The sequence below is a fragment of the Drosophila sulfurigaster genome, chromosome 3, assembly GCF_023558435.1.
Source record: "Drosophila sulfurigaster albostrigata strain 15112-1811.04 chromosome 3, ASM2355843v2, whole genome shotgun sequence".
NCBI classification, from domain to species: Eukaryota; Metazoa; Arthropoda; class Insecta; order Diptera; family Drosophilidae; genus Drosophila; species Drosophila sulfurigaster.
The window spans coordinates 54,641,779-54,666,953 of record NC_084883.1 but is presented as its reverse complement, the minus strand read 5'-3'; the positions used below and the strand labels follow the sequence as shown (position 1 = coordinate 54,666,953).

Genomic DNA, 25,175 nt, shown 5'->3' with positions numbered 1-25,175 from the left:
AACAACATAAAAAGCACGTAGTACAAGAGTCTCTAAATACGTAAGTATTTTATGTAGTACACACTAATTGTAGGACATATACGAGTATAGTACGTCCCCCCTTCCCTTGAGCAAGAGCAAGAGAAAGAGAGGGTCGAGGTTGTAGTAGAAAGAGAGAGAGCTAAATCAAAGAAATGAATAAACAAACGCACGATATTATGAAACGGTGAGGTCTGATAATAATTATGAATTGTCTTTTGTGGACGTTGGTTATGGTGGTGGTAATGATGGGTGGTGGTGGTGGTTGTTGTTGTTGTTGTTGGTTGTTTTAATACCGCAGCTGGTGGTGGCGACGAGCAGCCCTCGGCCAGAGCCCTCTCATGGTACATGAACGAGTGCAGCAGCGTGTTGGCCGGACCGCCGTGATGCGGTTGCGACAAGTTGCCCGCCTCCGACAATTGGAAGGTGGCATATGGCGAAATGTCCTCAGAGGTTTCTAAGGAGTAGAAAACAGAGCCGGAAGCGTTAACTTGAGCTGAGCTGATCGAGTGCTCCCATATTTCGACAACTTACCCGGAATTTTGTCATTGTTCTGCATGGAAACCTTGTGGATGGTGGCATAGTAGCGTTCACGCTGCGCTGCCTCTGAGTTGGCGCGATTCTCAAGTGATTCCTTTTGTATGTGATTGCTTTGTTCTGATTGAAAGTAAGCAAACAACCAATTAGTCAGCAATTAGTCTCCAATCTGATGTAGAGTTTCGATGACTTACTATGACGATAGCAAATTATGACCAAGGCTATGGTGCATATCATCCCAGAGACAGCTGCTATAGTCGGTATCAGCAAATTGATGTTGCCATAGAACACGCTTGGACCGCGCTGACCACGCTGCACAATCTCCGGCGGTGGCGGATCGCCATCCTTGGTCAGCGTCACAAAGCTAAACTCTGCCGGCGACACTCCCGCCACATTATGTGCCTCCATTCGCAGCTGATAAAGCGTCGATGATTGCAGATTCGAAATGACAACACGTCTTTGAGGTTTCAAGGCATTGGAAACTGCAAAGGAGAATTGAAATTAGTTCATTAGAAAATATATTTGTTAAGTTCAAGCAAATAAATGAATGTTCTATATATAAGAACCTAACTCATTAGGTATTTAAATTTTGAGTAGATAGGCTTAAAATAAAAATTTAAGTCTAATAATAAGTTAAGATTAAGATGCTGATCTTATTAGCATTCAACAAACACAGAATTGCTTTAGACGAAACTGCCTATGATTCATATGTTTTGCTCTTCTTTCAAAATGTTATAATTAAATGCTAGCTTCTTAAAGCTGAAAGCAAAACAACAGAAATATTTAAAACAAGTTTGAAAATAAAGATCAAGCTTTGACTGTATTCTATTTTTAGTAGTCTACTTATAATCTTGTCTGCTCCAATTTACTTCCAATCAATGAACTTTAATAGAATGATATATAAAAAGTTTTCCATAATATTATTGTCTTTTATTCACTTAATTTACAGATTCGAAAATGTCTTGTGCCTGTCACGCACACTTCAATTTAAGTAATCTTGATAGACCCTTTTCTTCTTTATCGAACTTGAAGAGCTTAAATGCTATATTTTTCTCAGTTCTCTTTTTAAATGTTTCATCATCTTGATTCTGAATTGTTCTTTTAAGCATTTATTTTCTACTATTCACCAAATGTAACTGCTACTCACCCAGTATCCACTCCTTGTCGGGATCGTCGGTCACTGCGCGATACTGCAGCACAAAGTACATGAGTGGACAGCCATTGTCCGGCCAGGTGTGAAGTCGAATCAGCACCGAAGTGGAGTTAGGTGCCAGCAAGCTACTCGTTGCAGGCAATCCTGGAGCCTGTCCCTGAGTACGTACATGCAGCATTATGCTGGCAGGTGAGCTGCCCACCTTGTTGTGGGCATTCAAATGGATCTGATAAGTGCTGCCACAGACCAAACCTTTCAGTTCGTGACTAGAAGCATGTCGGGACAACTGCATCTCATCCGTGTTGCCAGTGGCACGGCGATAGAAGAGCGTGTAACCCGTGATGGGTGCGTTGCCAGTGAAGCCGCACTTCCAGTGCATCAGAATGCTGCTCGAGGTGGCGCTGGTCACATACAAAACGGGAGCCGAGGGCGGCACCTGGACGAGCAGCATGTGAGTGAGGCGATCGGTGCCAATGCCGTTGTCCACCTGACAACTGTAATTCCCACTGTCTGCTAGTTGCAAGCTGGAGATGATTAAATCGCCCGTATCCAGCAGCTGAGAGTTGTGCAATCCCCCTTGGCGCAGAGCCACATCCGCCTTGAACCACTCGCGTTTGGGTTTGCCCACCGCTGTGCAGGGCAGCGTGACAGTTGAGCGCCAAGGACGCACCACAGCACCGCCGAATGAAATGATTCTAGCAGGCACGCGATTCGTGGTTATCTGCGAAGCAACGCGCGAACTCTTGCCCTCGCCCACACGGGTCGAGGCCGTCACCCAGAACTGATACTCCATGTGGGGATGCAGATTCTTGGCCTCGTAATACGCCTGCTGCGAGGGCAGACTGCGTTTCTCATTGTTCAGCTCCTCGCGGCCATTCACAACCCTCGTGTACAGACTGTACTTTGTGATGACGCCATTCGGCTCTGTGGGTGGCAGCCAGGAGACATAGAGCGATTGGGGAGAACTAACCACTACTTTGATGTCCGACGGTGCCTCGGGCACATCCTCCTCGGTGTGGCAGTAAAGAGGCTTGGACAGCACGCCATCTCCCATGCGAGTGTGAGCGAGTACTTGGATGCTGTAGTTGGTGTACTTTCGCAGTCCAGTCAGCACTGTGGTCAAAGCTGTGGTCTTGCGGGACTCCACCTCGTCCTTGTTGGGCACAATATCATCGATGATGGGCTCAAAGATCAACTTGTAGCCCTGCAACAAACCATTAGTGTGGTAAATTGGAGGCGGCTGCCACGAAACCTGCAGCGACTGCGAAGTCAACGCAGCACAACGCACATCCTCCGGCGAGCGACTTGGAACTGCAAGGAAAGGAGAGTTCAAGGTTTGTATAAAGAGGAAAGACTGTCTACTAACCATCCTCCATGGTCTGTGCTGCTGTTGGCTCTGACAGCGGTCCGGGACCCACTTGGTTGAAGGCCTGCACCACGATGCTGTAGCGTGCGAATTTCGAGAGACCGCTCAGGAGCAACTCGCCATTGCCGCCTTCTCCATCACCCGAAACGGAGGTGTAGTTGTACGCCGTATTACCAGAACTTGCCAGTCTGTAGCCTACATTGTAGCCTTGGATGTCGCCGTGGCGCAACTCGGGTAAAGGCGCCACCCAACTGATGAGCAGCTCAGTCGAGGAAAGCGGACGTGCTGAGAGACTCAGCGGTGGACCAGCTGGACGCTGTGGCTCTGTGCGAACTATCAGCTCCTGGCTGGGCGCACTGCGTCCAGCATTACCCTCAGCAATCACTCGGAAGGCATAGCGAGTAGCAGGCTTGAGATTCTCAATGAGCGCATTATAACTAGGCGGATCCTTGACTTCAATGTGCTGCCACTGATCGATGAAGAGCGTGGCTAAAAAGAGAGTTAACAATTTGTAAAGTATATCCAAATGGAGTTGCTTTAAATGTGCTCACCTTCTGCCTCGCGATACTCCACAATGTATTTGGAGACATCACCTGAGCTCAGCGCTTTGGGTTGCCACTTGAGATTTACAGAGCGACTGCTGATCATGGCTGCCTCGAGCACACTTGGAGGTTGTGGCGGCTCCTGCACTTGCAACTGCACCAGCTGCTGATCGTTGCCATAGAGATTGGTGGCACGACAGAAATACGGTCCACTGTCGGTGGCATCCACGGTGCGTATTTGCAGCTCAGCTGAAACGCCGTCGGGAGTTGCGTCTTGCTTCACAGATATTCTAGAGGGAAAATACCAATAATTGTCACTGCTCTTTGACGGAATGATTCGCTGCACTCACTTGTAATTGGTTGATGGATTCAATGTGTTTTTGCCCGAACGCATCCACACAATGTTAATCGGCTTGTCGCCGCTGACGGCGCACTGCAGCAGCGCTGTGTCGCCCTTCTTGACTGTAACCGAGCGTGAAGTGGATGAGAAGTATGGCGAGGCTGCAAACAACATTTTGCGCATTACAATAATTTCTTGCATTTTAATTATCGCCCTCCCAAGAGGCGTCGACATCATCAGCCAACAGCGTCAGGCATTGCAATTAAGCAAATTGCCACGTTTCAATCCATTTGACAGCATCGCAACAGGAATACTCACAGTTCACTTTCAGCTGTATGACCTTTCCGATGCCCGTGCCAATGCCATTGTTGGCCTGACACAGATAGAAGCCCTCGCGATCCTCCTTCACGTGCTGCAGCAGCATCGAGCCATTGCCCAGCAGCTTGGTGAAAGGACGCTCTCGCACCTCCTCGTATTCGCCAGATTTGCTGCCTGTTGAGCGCACCAAATAAATGCTGTGCAAACAATTATTCTCGACTCGCAAATCTTACCCGTTGCCTTCTTCCACACTATACTGGGCGTGGGCACGCCCTGAGCCTGGCAGTGCAGCATTATGTGACGATTGCGCTCCACATTCGCATCGACGGGCTCCACAATCCAACGTGGTGGCACTATTGAACGTATACGTAATATTTCAAAGTAAGTCAATGTAAACACAGACTCGGTTAGAGCGACAGTAAACTATTGGACAAAAATGATGTAAATGATAAACCTCTAAGACATACAGAAAACTCATGATGTTGAGTAGAGAGAGAGAGAGATACAGAGTAGAGCGAGAGAGAGTTGAAAAGTGAAAAATTCTGGCAAAGTAAAAACGGCAAAATATATATTTTGGTGTCTAGTCAAATGATTTCGAGAATAAAGGTAGTAGAAAGGTTAATAGCATATAGAGAAACTTTCAACTAATTTACAATTATTTCATATTTTGCTTAAAAATTCATTGGTATTTGTTTTTTTTCCGTTTTGCTTAAAGAAATGTTAACAAAAACTTCTTATGCAACTTAGTCAAAATCAAACAAAAATTGTAATTTGATGCTTTTATAATGGATTTTTAGGCTTTTTTGTGGTTTGAGGAAATCCATTAGATTAATTCATTAGTTGTGATTTTTGTTGTTGTGCAAGGATTTTTATAGTCATATTTAAATTAGTTATTATTATTGATATTTGCCCCACGCTCTGCGCCTCGCTGTTTTGCTGTTTTGTTGTACAACAAATTTACAAAAAAGATTGCTTCTCGCTTGGCGCATAAATTAATATAACAAAAGCATGCCGAAAGCGTTATTGGAAAATATTTGCATTTAAAATGAAAAACAAAACAGAAACAGAACAGAAAAAATGCGCAACATAAAATATACATAAATATTTTATATGCACGATTATATGAGTTTAATGGTTAAGCACGCAGTTGGAAATTAACAAACACATGAAAATGTTAAAAGAACAAAGCCCCCAAAGAGGCATTTAATAATTAGTTTTGCAATCCGAATCGCCCCACTGCACAGCAGAAGGCGTTTTGCTATCATAATTTATGAGGCCAATAATTGTTTATTTAGGCATTGCGTTTAATTTCCAGCCTTTTGTTTGTCAGGCAATAATTAATTTGAACAATTAAAAAACGAACACAAAAAAATGTCGAACTGATGATATGCATATAAGAATTGAAATGAACAGCTGCATCTATGAATACAGCGGCATTAATTAAAAAGCATTTGCGGTTTAATGATTTTTTTTTTAAATATATGGATTGGTTCTCGTTTATGTTGCATATAAAGCGGGTTTCTGGGTATACGACAGCGCGTTGTTGGTTAATAGCGACTAGTTGGAAAAAATCTTTGCACACAACAGCAGCCTGGGTAATTGGGCATTAACAAAAATGTGACAAACCAAATTGCGTATACGCCATGTTCCCGAATCTGTTCTCACTTTGCGTTTCGCCGAAAGATATATCAAAAATGAAAATAATACGAAGAGAATGTATTATACTTAGTTTAATTTGGCGAAATTGCAGTGAAAACAATTTCGTAAAACAAATGCGCTTCGAAAGCAAAAGCAAAAGAAAGCAAGAGCAAAGCAAATCATAAGTAAACGAAATTATAAAATATATTTAACAAGCATTAACGCCCATGCAGATGACAGCAAAAAAGGAGGAGGAGGCAATTTATGTACAGTTGCAAATGCAGCATGCGAAAAAACGATGCAAAAGCCAAAGCAAATGGGAACTAGAAAATGGTGTAGCAAGCATACTTTGCTGCTGCCACAACATGCCACAACGTGCTCAAGTATGTGCTACAATCATTCTCAACTACGAGTACATTAGCAAATACTGCGAAGCTTTATATTTATTGTTGTTGTTAGTAATTTCGGTATTTCATTTCTCGTTTTGGCTCTGCAAAAAATATGTTTATGCACATTCTCAGCTCCACAAAAATGCCACTCACACAAGTGTAGAAAAATAGCAACACACACATACACACACACACATTGGCAGAGTGTAAGCAATTAGAACCCAAAACCAAATTGAAGCATATGCAGCGCATCTTCTGTGTGGATTATTATGTCTGCATTTTCTTATTTATTTATGTCATTTTATGTTATTATTATTGTTATTATTATCATTTGTGTTAATTAAGCACATCACATTTATAGCTAGGGTTTAGCCATTCAGTTAGTTTTCTTTTAGCTGAGGGGGAGGCGGGCAAACAGCAGCCGTTGTGCGCTAAACTTTGAAGCTGCAAGTCAAAAATTGGCAAAAACAAAAAGGAAAAACAATATGTATATATGTATATGTATTTGCATTATATTCTATGAACAGCAATTGAGATAGCAAATAAAATGGGAGTAAGCGAGTAAGCAAATTAATCTTAAGCCAGCTTATGTTTCCTTATTTATGTTTGAGCAATTGTATAAATTAAAATTACAGCTAATTGGTTATTCTGTGCGCAGTCCAAATTGAAAGCAAGCATTTAGTTTTCGCTCTTCACTTGAGCGTGAATGTTCTTAATCAATTTATTTAATAAGCAAAAAGTGACTGCAAAATTCACGACTGAATAAACAGTGTGAATTGAAGACACTTGAAATTAATTTCACTTGGGAAAACGCACAGCAACAACGGCAAGCCGTGTTTCGTGTATCGTTCTATTTAAAAAGCAGCTTAAATTATATAGGCAACTTATCAGTAAATAACTTATCACTAATACTTAGTAATATGTGTGTATAATTTAGCGATATATATTTGAAGCGTTTAAAAAGCAGTGCGGTTATTAAGGTTACCTGGTGGTGAAACTGTTGTCAAAAAAACCCACAGCGTGCCAAAGCGACTTAAGGGTATAGATAAATAATTTCATTTCAGGTGTTTAAAGCAGGGCAATTTTCGTTTTTCGTATTTCCTAATTTCATATTTTTTTGTTTTATTTATGGTTTCGTTTTTAGTTTGGTTTATATTTGTTTGGTTTGGTTTGTGAGAAAGCGTCAAAATCAAAGCACCATTTTTGCTAAGCAAAGAGTTGCGCAACGTTCAGTTACGACCCAAGAGAGAGGGGCAGGGGACTTGTAAAACAGATTACAAGCATCAAAAGAGAGTTGAGTTTATTAAGAGATACATAAAGTAAAAACTTGAAAAACTGAAAACCATTAAGAAGCGCTTTTTTATCTTCAATACAAGTACAATCAGCGAGAAAGCAAAAAATTAGTTGTATTTGATTTTTTGTTTTGAGGGGGCAATCGTGAAAGAGTTAAGTTAATCGGTTAGTGTTCTATGTATGTGATTAAGTGTAAAAGTGAATTGATGTCATTATTGATTTCGATTGCTGTGTATTTGTAACCTGGTACGCTACCTTTGACCTGCAACAGAGCGGTATACTTGATCTCGGCTGCCGGATTCTTGGCCACGCACGTGTATTCGCCAGAATGCGTGGCTGATAGCGAGGGAATGCTCAGCAGCGAGCTATACTGATCGAGCATGGTGACATTGGCACCCAGCAGCTCGGGCAGAGGTTCGCCATCCTTGAGCCAGATGAGCTTCAGTGGCGCATCACCGCGCGAGACACCGCAAACGGTGCGCGTTCGCATGCCCTCGGCCAGGCCATCCTGGAAGGCGAACGGTTCTATGATCGGCGGTACTGCAAATAGGAAGAAAGCATCCAAAGTTTTGGTTAGGCACTGCAATTGAATTGACCAGAATTTTCCTTTGATCTTCTCGTTGAACCATTTTCCCACGCTGAGCTGCTGTTTGCTGTTTGATGTTTCCTTTGTTTTCAAATTTGAATTATGATATTGTATGTACAACTAAACCTTCGCAGTTTTGTTAAAGGATTTTTGTTAAACTCTACGAAAAATAGTACAAATAGTTTACTTAATAGTACAAACATTCCAAAAGTTAAATGGTGAGTGAGTCAGAAAGGTAACTAAATGCCGTTTTGATAACATAATGTACATAAGGTATACAAGGATATTATTATTGCATTGTTTTGGTATAATACAACAAGACAGATCAAATTCCATTTCTCGTTCATGTCGCGTGTTTTCTTGATTTTTTTTGGTTTTTGATTACATTGAACAAAGTGCATACGAAACAAAACGCAACTACTGGTAACTAAATACGATTACTGTAATATATTGAGTATGCTATGTTGTGTATGTCAAATGTGTCTAGTTAGGTATCGCGACTTGTTTCTTTACCATTGACCAAAAGCGCCTGCGAGTTCTCCACCTCCGCCGCCGAGTTTCGCACCACACACGAATAGTTGCCGGTGTGATCGCTGCCCAGATTGTCAATGACCAGAATGCTATTATACTGATCCACCTGCTTCACCGACATGTGTTGTGTGGGATCGATGGGTCGGCTGTCTTTGCGCCAGTTAATGGTCAGCGGGAGGTCGCCTTTGACCACCGAACAGGTGAGGGAGGCGCGATCGCCCATATTCAGTTGTAGTATCGATGTTTGAAAGGGACTCAGACGCGGCGGCACTGCAAAGTGGGTGTTGTCAACGAATACATGAGTAACAAAAACGCTTACGAGCAAAAAAAACCCTTTGTGAACACAATACAAAAAATCGTAGCATACTTTTTGGCGCAACGATTGCGGTATCCGCAGAAAAATCTCGGCAAAAAAAAGGGTAACAAATTATGAAAATTTAATCAACGTCGCGCTTCATTAACACGCGAATTCATTAGGTAAAATGAGTGAAATACATATATATAAGTATAAGAAGGCAAAAAAAGATATAATATAAAAGGGTCGCGCTTTCGGTTTTTTCGCTGACTCGCGCCCGAGAAATTCCTGCAAACACTTGCGCCCGCATTTTTTTTTAATTTACAAAACTTTTAAGCTTAGATTATTGCGCATATTTAATTACAGGAAAAGCAAATGCCGAGCACTCAGACACACACACATACACCCCGAAATTAAAAGCACCAACGAAAGCAAAAACCGAAAGCAAAAGGACGGCAAAGGCAAATGAAAAACTTGAAGCGCCATACGATACAAGGAGTACGAGTACGAGTACGAAAGTATGTACTTAGTTTGCTGTTAATAATTAAAATGCAATTTTCACTTGGCTTCATTTTGTTGTCGCTGCACTTGTTGTTGTTGTTGTTGTTGTTTTTGTTGTCGTCGTCTCCTTGACGCCGTCAAATGCTGTGAAGCAAACTGGCCAAATGGCCGAGAGTTGGGACTGCGAACAAAAAATATATACTAACCTATGACCGTCACCTCGCCACTGCGCCGAGCACTGTGACCCTGTTTGTTACGGGCCCAGCACGTGTAGACACCGGAATCCGTATGCTTCTGCACCGGACTGATGGTCAACGAGCCGTCCGGCTGCACACGCTGACGTATATCATCGGGCAGCTCGCGTCCGCCACGCTCCCAGTGTATCTCCTCGATGGGATAGCCGGCCACGGGGCATTTCAGATTCAATGTCTCACCCGAGACAGCGGTCACCTTTGGTATCAGCCGAATGTAGGGCAGACCTGGTAAAGACATTGTTGTTATACGGGGTAAAAAGAAGAGAAGTAGTGTTTGGCCAATGTAAATGTGAGATGCTTAACTGATTCTCCAGCTCACGTTGCTCATTTAATAATGCAGCTAAAATGTAAGGCAAACAAAGCAAGTAAAACAAAAAAATAAAATGGTTGGCAAGCCCAGCAGCGGCAGCCACAGCTCACAATATAATATGCATATATGCTGGCAGATTCGCCAGCCAACCAGCCAGCTGGTTGCCACTCAACCTCTGCCGCTAAAACACTTTTGCGTTTGCCTTGCTCCCCTGGCGAAATGCGGAAGGAAATAATGCAGCAAATGTCGGTTGACAACAACAGCAATATATAACAACTCCTCTCATAGTCTTTACTACTCGTGTTCTTCTCGTTCTCGTTGTCGTTGTCGTTGGCTGCTTGCTGCTCTTGGTTGCGGATTCCTGCAGAATATGCATAATTTTTGAGCATGTCATACGTGTGCTGTGTTGTATGCTTTGCTGTGCTGTGCTCTGCTGTCTGCTGTGCTCTTTGGTGTCGCTGCCCGTCTCCGACTTCATCGTCGTGTCTGTCGCGTTGTCTGTCGGCTTGTGTGTCTGGGGAGGGCACAATTTTTGTAATCATCGTCATTACCAAGTCGCGTAATCAGCGACAATGCAAATGATTTAAGCAAAAACAAAAACGCGGCCTGCCTGATTTAAGCTTAAGCAGCGCTTTTACGTTACTTCTTTTTTTTCTGGATACAAATGAAAACTTCGCTTAGCAAACTATGAGGAAGAGTATTAGAAAAATCTCTCAATCAATCCCGGAAAAAATTAATTTTTTCATAAATAAAATGCGCTTGATAGCTTAAAGAGCATAGATTTCGTAAGTCAACTATTGTATTATAATTATACAAAAAGCAAAGAAAGCTAACGAGAAGAATTAGTGCCTATCTAGAGGCTACTTTCCCAAGTCCTAGAAAAATCTTAAATTTCTTCAAAATGTAAATAAAATAATGTGCCAGATTTCGTATGAGAACTGAAGTCAAGCCTTTAAAAAAAAAATTAAAATGAATAAACTAAATTACAATAAATTAATGCGCTTGATCAACTACTGTGTTTACAAGAGTAACTAAGTTTCTTAAAAGTGAAATAAAATCATTCGCTTGATCAATATCGTTTTTCAGAAACTAGATTTTCAACATCAACTATTTTAATCTTCTTATAATATACCAACTTTTTCGAGTAGAGTATATCAGTTCTGCTTTGCTGGTTATTTGTTAACTTTCAGTGCAAACTTTGAGTACAAACACGGCGCGTTTTCTTTTTAATTTTTTGCTGCCTTGCAATGGTGGGTTGCGCTGCGCCTGGCAACGCCATTTTGTTTGCCCGGCGACACAAAAATATTTGATTTCTTGCAAAAACAAGGTAGAAGAGGCGCTCAGCACACACCCGCCTCCGGGGAGCGGAGCTCGTTTTGTGTGAGCCTTGAACAACACTTTTGAGAGCTGCAAAGCAAACTGCAGGCAAAGAAAAAGGGAACGATAGCCAAGGACAGACGCAAAGGGTGGTGGAGAAGGTACGAGTGGCAAACATGGCAAACGCGATGTAAAACAAAATCGAGCAAAAGTAGGCAAAAAATCGCATAGTCAAAAAAAACAAAAACGAAAAACAAAAAACAAAAAAGAAAGATATAAAAACTGAGAAGAGAGAGCTCTGAAAAACGTTTAAGTGCATGTGTAAAGTAGCTACAGACACTCGCATAGAAATGTCTCTCTCTATGCGTGTGTATGTAAGTCTGTGTGTGTGTGTGTGTGTGTGTGTTGGTGAATGTGGCACATACCATAAATATTCAAGCGGGCCGCATGCTCCACTCGACCCGCACGATTCTCGGCTATGCAGGAATACTCTCCGCCATCCTCGACCATGACATGGCTTATGTTAACATGACTAATTACATCTCCATGCACCGTGATGTATTGTCCGATCATAAATCTGTGGCAAAGATGTAAAGAGAGAGAGCACACAAAAAAGAAAATATCATGAATTAATATACAAAACATACGCATCGTATGCGCAATGCGATATACGATATGCATTTTAGAATTGTTTTTTACATACATATTTAAACGCTTCGGCCAGGGGCATTAACGAGCAACTACGAATGTGTCTGTGTGTGAAGTGATGTGTGCAAACACTCAACAAGGCGCATCTCATATGCAGGCTGACCCAAATCCTTTGGCTGTGGGCTTCATTTGTTTTCGACACAACAAGGCAACAACACCACGGCGTATACGTAACATTGCATTATTCAGCCGTAATGAAGGCTGTCAGTTGAGGCCCTGCTTTATGTCTTTATGTCGAGCTGTCAGGCTTAGCATAGTTTTTACGCTGCTTTCAATGTCATGTGCCACGCCCACAAAGTGAAAGCTCAGCCCCACATCAGATACAACGCGCACTTAATGCGCGCGGTCGTAACGCTTTTCTATGGCAAATAATGGCGAAAAACAAAAGGATTTTACGAGCGCTCAAGTTGGCATTAAGTCTGTTCCGTTTGTTTCGTTACGTTTCGTTTTGCTTTGCTTCGCTTCTTATTGGCATCGACATTAATTACAGCAAAACAATGTTACGCATACGCCGCGTAATGTGGCTGAGCGGCTTTGTGGCATCTTATTGTTAAGCACAGCTTCTCTGTAAGCGAATCATTAGTTTGCGACCGAGGAGGCATGCTCAACTTTTCAATTGGCATTAGAGCAACGGCAACAGAAACAGCAACAGCAACAGCAGGCAAAGTAATTACAATTTTAATTAAGTTTTGCAACAGCCGCAAATCGCAGTTGTGCTGTGGCTTATGAATGCATTAGTTGCTGCACTTTCCTCTGCACTGATTTCCCCAGAAAGTGCGAAAAACTTGGCGACTATCCGACTCCTGATGCCCATCCCAGACTTCCTTTCATTGCTGTTGCACTTTATGAAGTGGCCCCAAAAAAGCCGCGCGACGCTTGTTAAAACAACAAGTGTAGTTAAATGAAAATGAAGCTGCTCAAAACGGAGTCGCAGACTCAACAGCAACAGCTACAGCTACAGCTACAGCTACAAGCAGACACTCAGCCATGGACATGGCTGCTAACTGCCACACTTGAGCGCATTGAAACAATGCCAGGACAAAATTGTAACAAAGTTGCACACATCCGAGACTCTTGCTCCCGACCATAAACGACAATGCGAAACTTTAAGTGCAAGTGTGAATGTGTGTGTGGGTGTGTTCTTATGTGTGTGTGTGTGGAAATCTATGAGCTGGATCAAGGGGCAGGACTGTGGCATAAAACGCTTTGCTTGCAACAATATAAACCTAATAGTTTGGCGCGGCTTTTGTGTGCAGTTTTAGCTGATTGTTGTGCCAGCCCCCATCTGGGAGTGTGTGTGTGTGTGTGTGGGGGTGTGGCTTGTGGTTGGCTTAATTTCAACAAAAAATTAGACAAAAAAGAAAATAAAAACAAACTTTAGCTACAACTTAAATAAGAGTGTGAACAGCAAAAGTTGCGCCAACAAACTTGCCAAATTATGAATTTCAATTTGTTTGAATTGAAGTTGCTTAGAACTCACACAAATTACAATAGCAAACTAATTCGATTTCGTGGTCAAAATGCAAAGATAATTGAGATATTTTTAAGTAACGAAAATATAACTAATCGCTTAAAGGACTTAGCTTGGGATTCAGCTATTTCTGAAAGACTTGCGTTAATTATTCTCGCAGGTGAAAGGTAAATCCAAAAGCTTATTAAAATTTCTGCCCGTAGTTTGTGCAACAACTTTACACTTTCCACTTTCCACTTTTCGCTCGCAACTTTCCATTTTGCATTTGCCAGTTTTGCACTCGCACTTAACGTTGAACTTACAACGTTTTATTATTTAAACCAAAATTACACACACTTTGCTGCATATGAGTGTGCGAGTATGTGTATATGAGTAAGTGTGTGTTTGGAGTGCTGCAGTTGCAGACATGCCGAAAGAAGGAGAAGGCAGCAGCACTCTCTGAGTGGCAAGTGGCTGCCACAAGCGGAGCCTTGTTGCCACATGCCGCAGACAAACTTTCGCAAATGGCGTAAAATGAGCGTTTGAGTGTTGCGTTACCTCGTGCGCGCAATCATTTAATTTCCGCCCCAAGGCGTCTGCTCCAGCTCCTTTTTGGCTGAGCCTCAGTTTGCCTGACAACCAGACTGTCTGTCTGTCTGTCTCTCAGTCTGTCTCTGTGACTGCTTTGCTGTTTGCCTGCTTGTCTGGCTGTCTGGTTGTCTGGGCGTGTGGGTGGCAGCAGAGCTGGCTGCGTGTCTATTAAATAAATACACTTACCAAGTTGATATACCTTTAAACCGAATAATGTAAACCACTTAAAACTCGGCAATAACAACACAGCCGACGTTAGCAACGAAATTTATGCAGCACTGCGGAGGCTCGTCACTGGCTGCTGTTGCTGTCAGGCAAATTAGGTTGCACGACACCACTTGCCACTTTGCTGGTTGCCAGTTGCCAGTTGCCAGTTGTTGCCACTGCCGGATAATGCCCAACGGCATTATGTGTCAAAATTGTGTTGCTCAAATAACTTTTAAATTAAAGCCACAGGCGTTCGTACACATCTGCAAGCAAAAAACATTTCTGCACTGGCCACATCAAAATACTTGTAATCAATTTGTGCTTGCGGTCAGCCAAAACTCTGCACACCAAAATGCTGGACAATATTGCAGCGAGGACACTCTTTGGACAGGATGTGAAGAGCATGACAAAAATTCATGAGCAGCTCGTGAAGAGCTTTAAGTTGACAGTCTCAAGAACAATTTTTGCATGCGACAGTTTTTTGGCTGCAGTTTCTGCATAACAAAGCTGAATTGTAACAGATGTTTGTGTTATTTATTAAATATTTCTCTGAAATCTGCAGAGTATTTGAATGGGTATATAAGATGGCATTAGAGTAGAACTTGAGTGGGAAAATATTTGCAATATATTTCTAAACTTTTCCAAGTAATATTAAATAGAGTTTTAAGTGCTTTAAATATTTATTTATTTGAAATGGGTATGTTGAAAGCGTACTACAAGCACTTAGTTTGTTATGCAGTGGACAACATATTGCACAAGTTTTAATTAAAATGCAGTGCCAGCTGAATCTGAAGACTTTTGGCTAAAACGTTGCTGCTGTGATTTTTTTATTGGACTGCAAACAGAGCAAAACTAATGGAGAGCCAAAGTCAATGTTAATAAAAATAAAAGAAGAAAAGTGAAGAGAAAGAGAAAGAGAAGAGTTGCAGCTATTTTTTAATCAACAACAGAAGTCAACAGTCGCAAAGGGGCAACTTTGACTTGCAAATCATTACAGACGTAACTCAAACAATTAGTGGCAGCTGCCAACAAACTGCAAATGAAGTGCAGACTGTGACAGAGCTAGAGAGAGAGAGTGGAAAAAGAAGGAGCGAGAGATAGAGCGAAAATCAGAGAGTGAAAAGCAGTAAAAATCAAATGAAATGCCAAACGACGACAATGTCAGAGCAGGCATCATCAAAGCCAAAGCGACGCCAGCAATTGAAAGCAGCAGCAGCAGGAGGATCAACAGGGATTGTGGTGGCAAAGAGGTATGGGATGAATGAAAGATAGCCAATCAATCGCTGTGCTGTTGCATTTTATTTGTTTGCAGCAAACAAAAGGCAACAACTATTCGCACAGCACACAGCTTGACTGTCAAATGCAAATGTCAATGTCATTAAAGGGCTGGCCACTAAGAATTTAATAAGCTCCCCCAACAACTATTGCCAATTGGCAAAGTTTGCTTGCAGCCAGTTGCCTGTTGGCAGTTGGCAGTTGGCCAAGCTAAAAACGTAATTAAATGCGTGAAACAAATAGAACTCACACACACACACATACACATACACATTGGTACACTTTGCACCAGCCTTAATTAACAAATAGAAAGGCAAAGTCAAAACCTTGGCTCAGACACATCCCTGGATATAGAGAGAGTCTGCAGCGAGTGAATGAACGCTGAAGCAGGCCGAGCCACGACCCGACCGCAATGACTCCGACCTGTCCCGCCCACTCGATAGGCCCACCGACAACCGACAGCCGTCGGCAGCCACTTTCTATACGTGCAATGTTTTGAAAACCAAATGCTGAAATAAAAAAAAATAACACATACAACGAGCGCAATAAATGCAGCCTCAGTCGCATTCTTTTTCCTCTCTCTTTCTGTGTTTTTTTTTTGCTGCAGAACCGCCTGCAGCGTTGCCATTGCCAAAGCCCCCCGCTGCCCCTCGCCGAGTCGAGCCGCTTTTCAACAAGTTCAATTACCTTCCGTTTGATGGCAGCGGAAATCCGTCCAATGTCCATGAAATTTGCGGCGTTGGATTGCCGGCTGCAGAGCATTTGAGGCTCACAGCTGGTCCCGGCTGCAGCGTTTGCTCAATGAAGCTATAGAGCAGCACAGGCGGTGCATCTGCAAGCGTGTGAGTGTGTGGGAGAGATGCGATTGCGGATATATATATATATAGTATGTTGTATAGTAAGTATAAATATTTTAGCTGCAATTACTTTGGCGACTTTCTCGCTCTTTTTTCTGTTTTTGCTACTGCAGCAGCTTTGCGGCATTGCTACTTACCGCCCAGTTGCAGCTCGGCGGTGGCCTGAAATGTATCGCCCTCGGGCCGTCGCACCACACACTGATACATGCCACGATTCTCACGGCTGACACGCGGCACCACCAGCGTATCCTCGATGCGACCGGATGAGGGCAACTGCCTGCCGTCCTTGTACCACAGGATATTCTGCATGCCCACCGGGCTCCCATTGCTGGTCACCACACATCGGAACTCGGCCGTGCCCCCCATGTGCACGCTCAGCACATTCGGTGAGATTTCCACTTGGATGGGCGTGGCCACCGTTAGGCGCAACTCGGCGCTCGCCTCGCCACCCACATTGCTTGCCGTGCACTTGTAGACACCCGAATCCTCGCCGGTCACGGCCTCGATGGCCAATATGGGTCCGAGCAGACGCACACGTGGTCCACTTAAAACGGGCAATGGCCCAGCGCCATTCTGAGTGTACCAGCTATTAAATTGCAATAGAAAGACATAAAGAAAGTTAATTTCAATTTAAAAATAAATAAAATGTTATATAGATATTCAGCTGTTGACAGATAGCTACTATTGTTGTCTAATTCTTTCTATATTATACGTTGAAATAAGAGGTAGTTAAATATATAGATATAATACGAAGATATTACAATTGTTTCTCCTTTACGTTAAGTTAAGAGAAAGACTTTTTCTCAACCCAAACGATATCTTATAGCTGAAACTGCTTATCGGCAACTTAACCAATTAAACATATTTTTGTTTATTACTTAAAATTTGTTTTTTCAAATTTCAAGCAATTATTAGGCTAAGTACTTCATAAGGTAATGTTAACAGTGAGCTTGCAGAATTAGTCTATTAGTTCAAGTTAGCTTAAATCAATAAAAATGATTCAAACAATGTGTCTATTTAAGACTATGAATAATAAATGAACAAACTCTTTAAGTTGATAAAAAATTCTTCATTAACAGAGACCAAAGTTCATTTATTTATTATCCTACTTTTATAAATATTAATAAAGATTGAATTACTTCAATTATTGAACATACTTAAGCTAATATTTAGATGTCTATCAATTCATTAAGAATTAATTATTAAAAAGTCAAGACATTTTTTTAAAATTTGTAGATTTTTTAATGTAAACATAATTACGCCTTGACATAACTCAACTTTCTAATTAATCGCTTTGCTCAACTTTTTATAAAACAAAGTTTCTTCTGGCTTGTTTTGACAACTTCAAACTTTTGTGATTTAATTAAGTCTCAATTCCAATATTCTTTATTTCAATTTCACAATTGTTTCTCCCCTGTATATGTATTTCTCATCTAGTCATTTCTCATACATTAAAATCACGTTTCTGCTATTCTGCGCATTTCTTTTTAATTTGTATACTCAGTAAGTTCAAGGTTCTTGCCAGCGTATTTTAACGAGCCTTCAACTACCTTCTCCACATCGCCGTATTGCCTGTTTGTGTCTGTTCAGTATCTGCGCTGCTTTTGTTTAATGTTGCATTAATCCCTATGGCGGGCTCATTTGCCAATGTCTCTCTGCCTGCCTGCTGCTGTCTCCTGTTGCTCAGTCTCTCGCTTGGCTTTATTAATTATGAAATGGCTACAGTATTTTTTTGTTCTACTATTCTACGTGCTTTCACTCTCTCCCTCTCTCTGTCGTTCTTCCTCTTTCGGTGGCTGCTGTTTCGCTGCTGAGCAATCTATCCATCTATCCATGTATCCGTCGGCTGTCTGGTTGCGCTCATAGATTCTTTTGTTTCGCGTTTACAGTCTGGCATTGTAGCCCGGATATACACGAGCACACTCGTAAATCCCTCTACTCTGGCTATCTCTTTCAGCGGCAGAAAGTTTTTTTTATTACTTGTCTGCTTATCAAAGCGTAATTATGTGTGCACATATGTAGCCACACCTCCGGAGAGATGGCAGCTTAACGACTACACACATCATTACCTATGCTTTTGTCTTTAATTCCTCTGCTCAATGTCCCGCACACTACTCGACAACAATGCTCAGTACACGTACGTTGCTCATACGCAACGGTCGAACGACAAAGTTCTGAGCTGGAAACTTTAAGGTTGACAACGCATGCTGAGTTCATATTTCAATTAGCGTTCCATAGTTGGCAACTCTCTCACTCTCCTTCTCTAGTTCGAGTTCTCGACATATTTTACACAATTAATGGCCAAGTCACAGCGGTCGCCAGTTTATTTATACGAGTATGCCTTGGCAACTCTAAACGTTCGCTCATATCACACACAAAGCACTCTATGCTATGTGCGTGTTGTAGGTGTTGCTGTGAATGTGAATGTGAATGTGTGTGCGTTCCAATTAACTCACACAACAGCAAATGCTGTCAACGTCAAAAGTTTCGCCTGTAATGTGTCTATGTGGCTTGGCAGCCCCATCGATTTTATGCACTACACCGTGAGACAGCAGCTCACATCCCTCTCTTCTCTCTTCTGTCTCTCTCTCTCTCTCGGTATGTGTACTCACCTGTATTCGGGCGAAGGACAACCCTGTGCCACGCACAGAAGCACCGCGCCCTCGTCCTGCGACACCTGCACATGAGACGTGTGCTCCACAACGCTTGGCGAAATGATGCCGCGATGCGCTGTGTGTGAGTTGAGATTGAAGATTGACATTGGTTAGTTTCCTCGAGACACGGCAGTAAAATGGAATGCACACATAACTCGACTCTGAGTGTGAGTGTATGTGTAGCTGCTATGATTGAGTTACTCACAATTAATACGCAATCGTGTGGGCGAGCTGACAACAACCTGACGGGTCAAACGATGCATGCTGCGACAGCGAAAGGATTGCGATTCGTCGCTTTCCTGCAGATTATGGATTAGCAGCTCTCCGGTTGGCAGCAAATGGAATTTGCCATCTGTGAATGAAGCAAAAATCATTACTTGTCGTTTATCAAACTTTCATAAAAGCTAAAACGAATTCAACACGAGCAAAGCTGTCTGCAACACTTGATTTTTCACACAAATTTTAGTAATCAAATTTTTAATCAAAACTGTTCAAAAGAAAGCCTCAAGAATTTAAAAAACTTTAAGAAGAGATTTTGTTATTTATGTTGTTGAAGAGACAATTCAGACTGCACATGTTTAATAAGTAAAGCTGCTATCTGACTTCGTGTGTGTGCAGGAGGAGGTTTTAATAATTCTTTAAGGCATTGTTCAGTTTTATGTAAGCGCATGCCGAAGGCTTTTCCTACTTATCAGAGCTCAGAGTTGCACCTCAGTTGGGCGCAGGGTTAAGGCAAGTTAAAAGTGCTTCTCAAATTGCCAAAGGACAATGTTAATTATGCATCAAAGCACACACACACATGCTCTACTCTACGATATGCAATGTTGCGTCGCTGTACGAGTATTCATGTTGGTGGGGTTGGGCAAGCGATGGCAGTTAAGCAGGCAAACATGTGAGGCAAATACTGCAAACAAACAATGCACTTTGTTGGCTTGGTAAGCCGCTACAGGGACAAGGATGTAGCAGACAGAAGGGGCCGAGGCCGTTGCTGTAGCTCCTGCTGGTGCCACGTCAGCAGCAGCAACAGCGACAGCAGCAGTTGCAGACAGATAGACAAGTTGCAAGTGTGCACACCCCAAAAGAGACACAGCGAGAGAGAGAGAGAGCGAGGAACGTTACTTACCGCCTTGCAGCGAGGGATAGATGTAGATAGCGGGTTCATGAACCCACGAGACCACTCGTACCAATTCCTTGACAAACGTGGGCACCACACAACGCAAAATGGCGGTGCAGCCGCGCGACGCTGATAATACCTCCACATCCACTTTGTAGGCCTGCGCCACAACTGCCACACACAAAAAAAAAGAAAACAAGAATAAAGAAATGCATTCTCGTATGCCAAAATTATATTTATGCATCATCATCGCACAACTTACCCGCTCGCACTTGCACATCCCGCGACACAATGCGACCCACCGAGTTGCTGGCAATGCAACGATAGATCGTATTGTGTATATCCTGATGATAGGCAGCCGCCGCGAATGGCATCAACACCAACGTCCCGTTCCGCAGCACCCGCCTCACGCCGTGTATCTCTGTGACCGCCGTGCCATCCGCATGCACCCAATCGATCGTTGGCTGTGGACTCCCCGAGGCGGAGCAGTCCAGCCAGCCTCCCGATGAGTTCGAGAACTCCACGCGGCCCGGCGGCTCCATGACGAAGCCGGGGCCGCGCAAATGTGTTTCGAAGGGTTCGCTAATCGTTGCATCTGCAAGGGAATTTAATGGTTAACATTACTGCATTTTAAAGTGATTTAATTTATCAACTATGATGATGGAAAATATGAGTTCTTCATTTAGTGTTGTCATATTTACTTTTCAATGACAAACTCAAGATTTACATATTCTGAAACAACTAGCATAATTTGGTTGTTTGCTGTGAAATATAAATACGCTTAGGTATTTGTAAATTTCGTTATAACTTAATATTCTTCTTTTAATAAAATATAATAATTAATTTAGCGTTCAAAAATGTATTATATTTAAAGAACTTCACAAGGACGAAATAACTTTCATAAATCTTTTCAGCTGCATAATTTGAACATTTAAAATTATTTAACTTTAACTGTTTTAAAGTAATTCATCGTTAATAAATATTTAAGTAAAGTAACTTAGTTGATTATATAAATAATAATAACATAAATTAATACCTGAAAAGAGTGAAAATTTAAAACTAAATCTTTTAAACTATATTCTTTATTACAATTTTTTAATAATAAGTTTGAAAATTCGAATATAAAAGAGTTTAATATTCTCTAATAAAACAATTGGCAATACTATCAAGTATCTCATTCCAGTTTTATTTCTTGGTAATATTTCTAGAAGTCACATTCTAAAAATCGTAAAATAGAGTATTTAAATAATTCAAATCATTTTATTCGGGTTGCCAATGAATTGCAAATAATATTTGTTTCGCACCCCTTTCAATAATTAATGTGTTTGCAAAGTGTATGAATAATATTTGAAGAATGACCGTAAACCCGAAATAATATCGAAAGAACAAAAAGCATAAAATGAAGACCATCAACAATTTATGCATGCAAATATCTTAAAGGGTCATCAAATGGTTTCCATGTGCAAATAAGTGAAATGTCTTTCAAATATGCACATATATTTATGTGCATATGTATTTGTCTGTTAAGAGCGCCATTAGAATGATATGCTGAATTCGGATTCGGATTTAGGGGTTTCGTGGATGTATTAAAACGTTCGCCCCCCTTTAAGAAGCACTTAAAATTTTATATTTTATCCGCATTCGTCATTCGTCAGTGGAAACCATTTTCGCAGTGTGTTTTTTCTACTTTCGTCTTGCTTGGCAAACAGATTTTTGTCTTATCTTAAATTAGAATAACATAGCTTGGGTTTCATTTTTTTCCTCGCTCACTCTCTAAAAATATACCTACACTCATTTATATAGATATATGTATGTATATAGATATGTGTGTACATATTTTTGTATGTATGTATGTATTTCTCAAATTGACATTTCGCTTCAAATTCCACATGAATGCGCCTCGGATGTCTGTGCCACCCAAGCGGCTGTCCCTGCGGCGCTGTGCAAATCCTTGCAACTCGTTCAGGCCTGCCACTAGGAGCCTCTTACTTCGTCCTCCTTTCCGCCTATTCGCCCGTCCGTCTGTCCGTCCGTCTGTTCCTCCGTTCGTCCGCCCGCCCGTTCTGTTCGCCTGTCCTGCTCCGTCAAGTCATTGTGTCTGCAATTAGAGTTGTTTTTGTTCTTTTTTTTGCCTTTGCTTTTGCTTTTGTATGTTTTTTGTTGTTGCTGTTGTCGTCGTTGTGCTGTTGTTGTTTCTCTTGTTGTTGTTGTTGTGCCTGGCCAGGCGCTTTTTGTTTTATGCTTGGCATCATGGATTTTTATGTTACTTCTTTCTGGTTTCGTTTTTCTCGACGTCTCCTCTGTTCTCTTGTTCGTTTCATTTTACTTTTCCCCGCTGATTTTATGGCTCCCGCTGTCAGGGTGAAGACATAGGCGAGGGCGGAAGAGCGAGGGGGATGGTGGAGGCCTCTGCCAGGCCATAAAATTATTGCAAGTATGTCTTGAGTACGCTTGGCACTCGGTTCATTTTTTTTTTCGGGCAGAAAGGGTATGTTTTACGAGCATGTGCCTCAAAGCGCGCCCTCACAACATATGTATGTGTGTATGGCTGTGTGTGTGTGTGTGTACATCCACTTGTAGGTTTTTTATTCTTTCCTGTGAAAACAAAAAGTCTACGCTGCAAGCGCTACTGTGCGTGTGTGTTCCGTTGTTCCTGTTGTTCTCTCTGTGTATGCTTTTTTTTTGTCCCGGTCCCAGATCTTATTCTTCTTCTATCCCATCATCATCATCATCATCATGAACATCATCATCATCATCTTGTTCACTGAGCACCTCGTCTTGGGCTTATTCCTGCGGCTTAAAGATTCACGCGAATATTCACAAATTTAGCTGCGCTACATTTTCCAGCCATGCGGATTTTATGCCTAAGCCATCAAGTATTTTCGGGGGATTTTAGGCGAATTTTATTCCGCATTAAGTCTCCGGCAATTTTGAACTAGTTTACCGAAATCAAATCCATCTCAAAGAGGCTTTAAAACTAGCAGCATTTAACAAGTTGTCAAACTGGCTGCCAGTTCGTTGCACTCCTCCACACGGCGAGTGCAGTCAGCTTTTGCGGTCTCCTCCCCTCCCCTTGTGCCACCCACGCAATTTCCGCTCTCGCTTTGGTCTGGCATTCATATGGAATGTGTGTGTATGAGTGTGTGTGTGAGTGTGTGTGGTGGCACTGGGACTTGAGGGGTTGCTTAGCAAGGATTCTCAGACGTTGCTGCTTTCCTTCTTCTTTTTTTTGGATTATGCCCTTTTGGCACTTTTTAAAATTATTTCTTTGCCTTTGGGCAAAGCGAGTGATGTCGTAGGTGTTGTGTGAGTGTGTCTGAGTGTGTGTGTTTTGTAGTGTTGTTGTCTGACTTTGCACGTGTATAGTTTTGTATTTATGATCCTGCAGACATAATATCTATAATGGCCTCGCCATAAAAGCACTGCACTAAATTCGTGGCCAGTTTTCCGTGTGCGCCCATAAAACCTGACAGCTGAAAAACTAAAGTACACACACTGACATATTAGTATTGCATTCGTTTGCCGCCACCTTTAAGCCAAAGTCAAGAGCGAACTTTAAGAAGGACGCCGGAAATACTCGACTAAAGTGCCTTGGCACTTCGTAACGCCCCATCGGAAATGGTGGGCCATGGCTTATGCGCAATCAGCCCAAAATACAGGAAATTCAATTTTTATGCGCAAAAACAAGCAAAAGGAAACGCCAAGACAAACACACACACACACACACTAGCCAAAGCACCCACTCTCTGGCAAATCGTATGCCAAGTCAATATTGTCTGAGCTCAGACTGAAAAGAACTTAAAGCGTTTACAGACCAACGCGCATTGAGCAACAACGACAGCAATGGCAACAGCAACAGCAACAGTTATAATAATTGTAAATAACTTGATTTTTTCTTTTATTTCTGGTTTGCCCAAAAGATGCTTTCCAGCTGGCCCTAAGCCCATTTAAGGCCGAAGTGCACACACAGAGCCCGCCAGGGAAGACCGTCGAAAGCGAATCCCGAAAAGGCAGAGCCCAAGAAAAGGCAACGGGATGTGAAAATGTTTTTTGTGCAAATTGTTTTTCGTTAGATAAAAAAATACAAAAAAAATATATATATATATCTACGATATATACACACGTATATATAATATAAAGAAGAAAAGTAAGTCACAATAAAATTGGAAATAATGTCAGAGAAAAGTCAATACAATCCTAATATACTCTAACTTAATATATTTCGTCAAATAAAAAGGCTTTCGAAGATGTTATCCAAATACTATTATTGTTGCCGTAAGAAAGACTTAGAGAGATTTTCGATTTTTAAAACCATTTAATCGAAATAATTTAAATGCTAATATATTTAAGCTAACAAAGAATCATGTGTTTTATTTTTATAATAAATCTGATTTTAACTAATCGTGTTGAAAGTATAATAAGCAGTTGCAATATTTAAAAGATAGACCCCAAAACATCTTATTAAATGGAAGTGCACAACGTCATAATTTTCTGGTGAGAGTACTCGAAAGTTTCATAAAGAATATATGGCATTTCTTGAAAGCATTTCCATTATTTTATTTTCAATTTCAGAGCCAGCTGCTTTCGCTCTGACCCTTGGCACGGAACCACATTTGTGCGAGCACTTCATTAATCCTACAACAAATTAATGTGTTTGTCACAAAGGATTTAAAACACAATCAATCAGAGAGCGCAACAGCCCTTTTAGAACCCCAAAAAAATATATTTCATAATTTAGTTGTCCCAACTTGCAGCGCGAAAAGGAAAAGGGAATGTGGTAGACAAGAAGAGGTTCTGGCTTTGGTTGGGTTAATCTCATTTCTGTTGTTTGTTTTCTTTTTGCTCTGGTGCTGATTTCATGGATCACATTATATTTTATGCGAATTTTTATCCGCATGAAAATGAAATAACAACGAACGACAAACACAAAA

The 25,175-nt window shown here is 41.6% G+C and overlaps 1 protein-coding gene across 12 annotated transcripts in view; it reads right to left on the bottom strand.

Moving 5' to 3' along the window:
• LOC133840829 (cell adhesion molecule Dscam2) overlaps nt 1–25,175 on the bottom strand; it is a 30,640-nt gene that overhangs the window by 3,445 nt on the left and 2,020 nt on the right. For 3 of the 12 annotated variants that reach the window (XM_062272928.1, XM_062272923.1, XM_062272931.1), the window contains exons 2-19: nt 20,507–20,839; nt 20,254–20,415; nt 19,336–19,482; nt 19,089–19,206; nt 16,614–17,062; nt 16,307–16,451; nt 11,814–11,965; nt 9,714–9,986; nt 8,694–8,981; nt 4,508–4,627; nt 4,275–4,448; nt 3,967–4,117; nt 3,626–3,906; nt 3,075–3,563; nt 1,703–3,019; nt 750–1,037; nt 553–675; nt 315–475 (exon numbers count right to left, since the gene is read on the bottom strand). In XM_062272928.1, the coding sequence (XP_062128912.1) occupies nt 315–475; nt 553–675; nt 750–1,037; nt 1,703–3,019; nt 3,075–3,563; nt 3,626–3,906; nt 3,967–4,117; nt 4,275–4,448; nt 4,508–4,627; nt 8,694–8,981; nt 9,714–9,986; nt 11,814–11,965; nt 16,307–16,451; nt 16,614–17,062; nt 19,089–19,206; nt 19,336–19,482; nt 20,254–20,415; nt 20,507–20,839 (5,171 nt within the window). Of the gene's footprint in view, nt 1–191; nt 476–552; nt 676–749; nt 1,038–1,702; nt 3,020–3,074; nt 3,564–3,625; nt 3,907–3,966; nt 4,118–4,274; nt 4,449–4,507; nt 4,628–7,849; nt 8,135–8,693; nt 8,982–9,017; nt 9,652–9,713; nt 9,987–11,813; nt 11,966–16,306; nt 16,452–16,613; nt 17,063–19,088; nt 19,207–19,335; nt 19,483–20,253; nt 20,416–20,506; nt 20,840–25,175 lie in introns of those variants that run through there. The other 9 variants (XM_062272933.1, XM_062272924.1, XM_062272934.1 and 6 more) reach the window with 5 other exon arrangements.